At 37.4% G+C, this 2,012-nt stretch overlaps 1 protein-coding gene across 1 annotated transcript; it reads right to left on the bottom strand.

Moving 5' to 3' along the window:
- Positions 1 to 949: 949 nt before the first annotated feature.
- LOC109148668 (egg cell-secreted protein 1.1-like) lies at positions 950 to 1,459 on the bottom strand. Its single transcript, XM_019296401.1, has one exon. The coding sequence runs from the start codon at positions 1,385 to 1,387 to the stop codon at positions 950 to 952; it is 438 nt and encodes a 145-aa protein (XP_019151946.1). The 5' UTR covers positions 1,388 to 1,459.
- Positions 1,460 to 2,012: the final 553 nt, after the last annotated feature.

The raw sequence follows: 2,012 nt of genomic DNA, 5'->3' as shown, positions 1-2,012 counted from the left end.
AACTACAATGCCGAGTGGTTGTTATCACTATTTTCTTAGTTAAACAAATGAGTGAAATGACCCTATGTTTTTCAAAATTGTACTCTTTCCCAATCTATTCAGGAATATCTTTCAAATGCCCTTACCTCCATTTTTTCTTTATTTTTTTGTTTAATATACTTTTTAACTTATAGAATAGTAGCCAAAAATCTTGTGCTCAGATGACATGTAGTGACCTCCAGTCTTAGTGGATGCGTAATTTTTTATTTTTTAAAAAGGTTCTAATAGTCCGAATTAGTACCACAGTCAAAAACTTGAATCTACACAGATGTATAGACCATGAATAAAATATACATTATTTGTGTATAAAAACATATTATTTGAGTATCCCATGGCGCAATCTTCAAAACTGCCCCCCCCTCCCCCCCCCCCCCCCCCCGGTGTGGACGAGATCATTGAAAAGGATAGAATGTGCACACTTTGGATGCGTAGAGGCCATAGCTAGATGCCCCGGGGTCCCCCCACCCCCTGATAAAAAAAAATTATTTAAATACTTTGTATATTATTTTATACACTATTAAATAATATATTTTTTGTACATATATAATATACTTTTAATCTATTTTATTTATGGTCCAAACAGTTGTATAGACCATGATCTAAAAAAAAAAAAATTAAGTCCGCACCCATTGTACTACATGAAATATAACATGATTTGGTATCAAAATGTTCTATATTGGTGATAGATTTTGGATCAATACTTCAATATGGTTAGAATATATTCTACCAAACCATCACTTTGGAAACAATTAAGTATGATTTGGAAAGTAAACGAGCACATGAAAGAGCATAATTTCCACATAACATACTAATTATTACCCAAAATAAAATAAAAACACAAACCCAATAATATAATTTTAATTATTCCCACAATTTCTTTCTCACGTAGACAACATATTAGATATTATTACTATGGAGACGATTCTTGAACACTGAATCCAGTACGAGTAGGGGTAAGATTGGCAGGGTGTGGAGGCCTAGCATCAGCATCGCCGGCGCCGTCGTCTTCGGCGTCGCAATATCCACGCAGAACGTCGCTCTCTTCGGCCGTAAAGCCGAGGGAGCCAAACACGGCGGGCCAACACTTGTGCCCGACGATCCTTATCGCGCGGCAACAGCTGGGGCCAAGATAAGCCTCCCCGTTCATGAAGAACAGAATCACCTCTCCCGTGCATGATTGCAGCTGGAACAGCGAGTCCCAGCACTCCGAAACCTCGTCTCCCTCGCCCTCTAGCTTTAGCCTGGTGAGGAGACTGGATTTCGCGCTCAAAGGTCGAGCCATGGCGGCCGTGGAAGCTACGGAAAGGAGTAGGAGAGCTTTGAGAATGAGGTCTGAAGTGGTAGCCATGGCGGATCGGAGTAAAGTTTGGGTTTAATTATATTTGTTAACGTGATCCTCAGCTCGATGGATCGGAGATTATTTATATACAAGAACAAGGCCGGCAAGGAAGATGATGATGGAGGTGTATAATTAATGGGAAAACAAAAAGATTTGTAACTTACTTGCGAATGATTAGATGTTAAGTGCATTATTCATTTCAATTAAATACCTAGCTAGTGCAAGTAGAGATGTCGTCAACCGATTTAGTCCGCTCAGCTTCACACTACCTTAGCTTGTCTAAGTTGTTGGATTTATCAGTACACACTTATCATGCATGTTCAGTTCAATTTTTTTTTTTTTTTTTCCTAATCCTAAAGTACCAGGCTATCAAGCTTATGACAAATTATACTATAAATCATGATCTACATTGCAACATGACACAAAAAAAATAAACTTTCCATATATATATATATTAAAAATGAATCTTGGAGGGGTCCCACCTTCCCCCGTCCCCCTCTTTTATATATATGTATATATATAAGTAAATAATATAAATACCATTTAATTGTAGTTACAATAGCTTGGTTTGTAAGCTTCATAGTTGGTATGTTATTAGAGGTCAATGAGTCAATTCGATCTTTTTTATGACATA

The sequence above is a fragment of the Ipomoea nil genome, unplaced genomic scaffold, assembly GCF_001879475.1.
Source record: "Ipomoea nil cultivar Tokyo-kokei standard unplaced genomic scaffold, Asagao_1.1 scaffold2144, whole genome shotgun sequence".
Classification (NCBI taxonomy): Eukaryota; Viridiplantae; Streptophyta; class Magnoliopsida; order Solanales; family Convolvulaceae; genus Ipomoea; species Ipomoea nil.
The sequence above is the reverse complement of the archived record's forward strand: the minus strand, read 5'-3'. Positions and strand labels throughout refer to the sequence as shown.

Excerpts from the sequence above, each read along its gene's own strand:
- LOC109148668 (XM_019296401.1), bottom strand. The coding sequence starts at position 1,387 with ATGGCTACCACTTCAGACCTCATTCTCAAAGCTCTCCTACTCCTTTCC.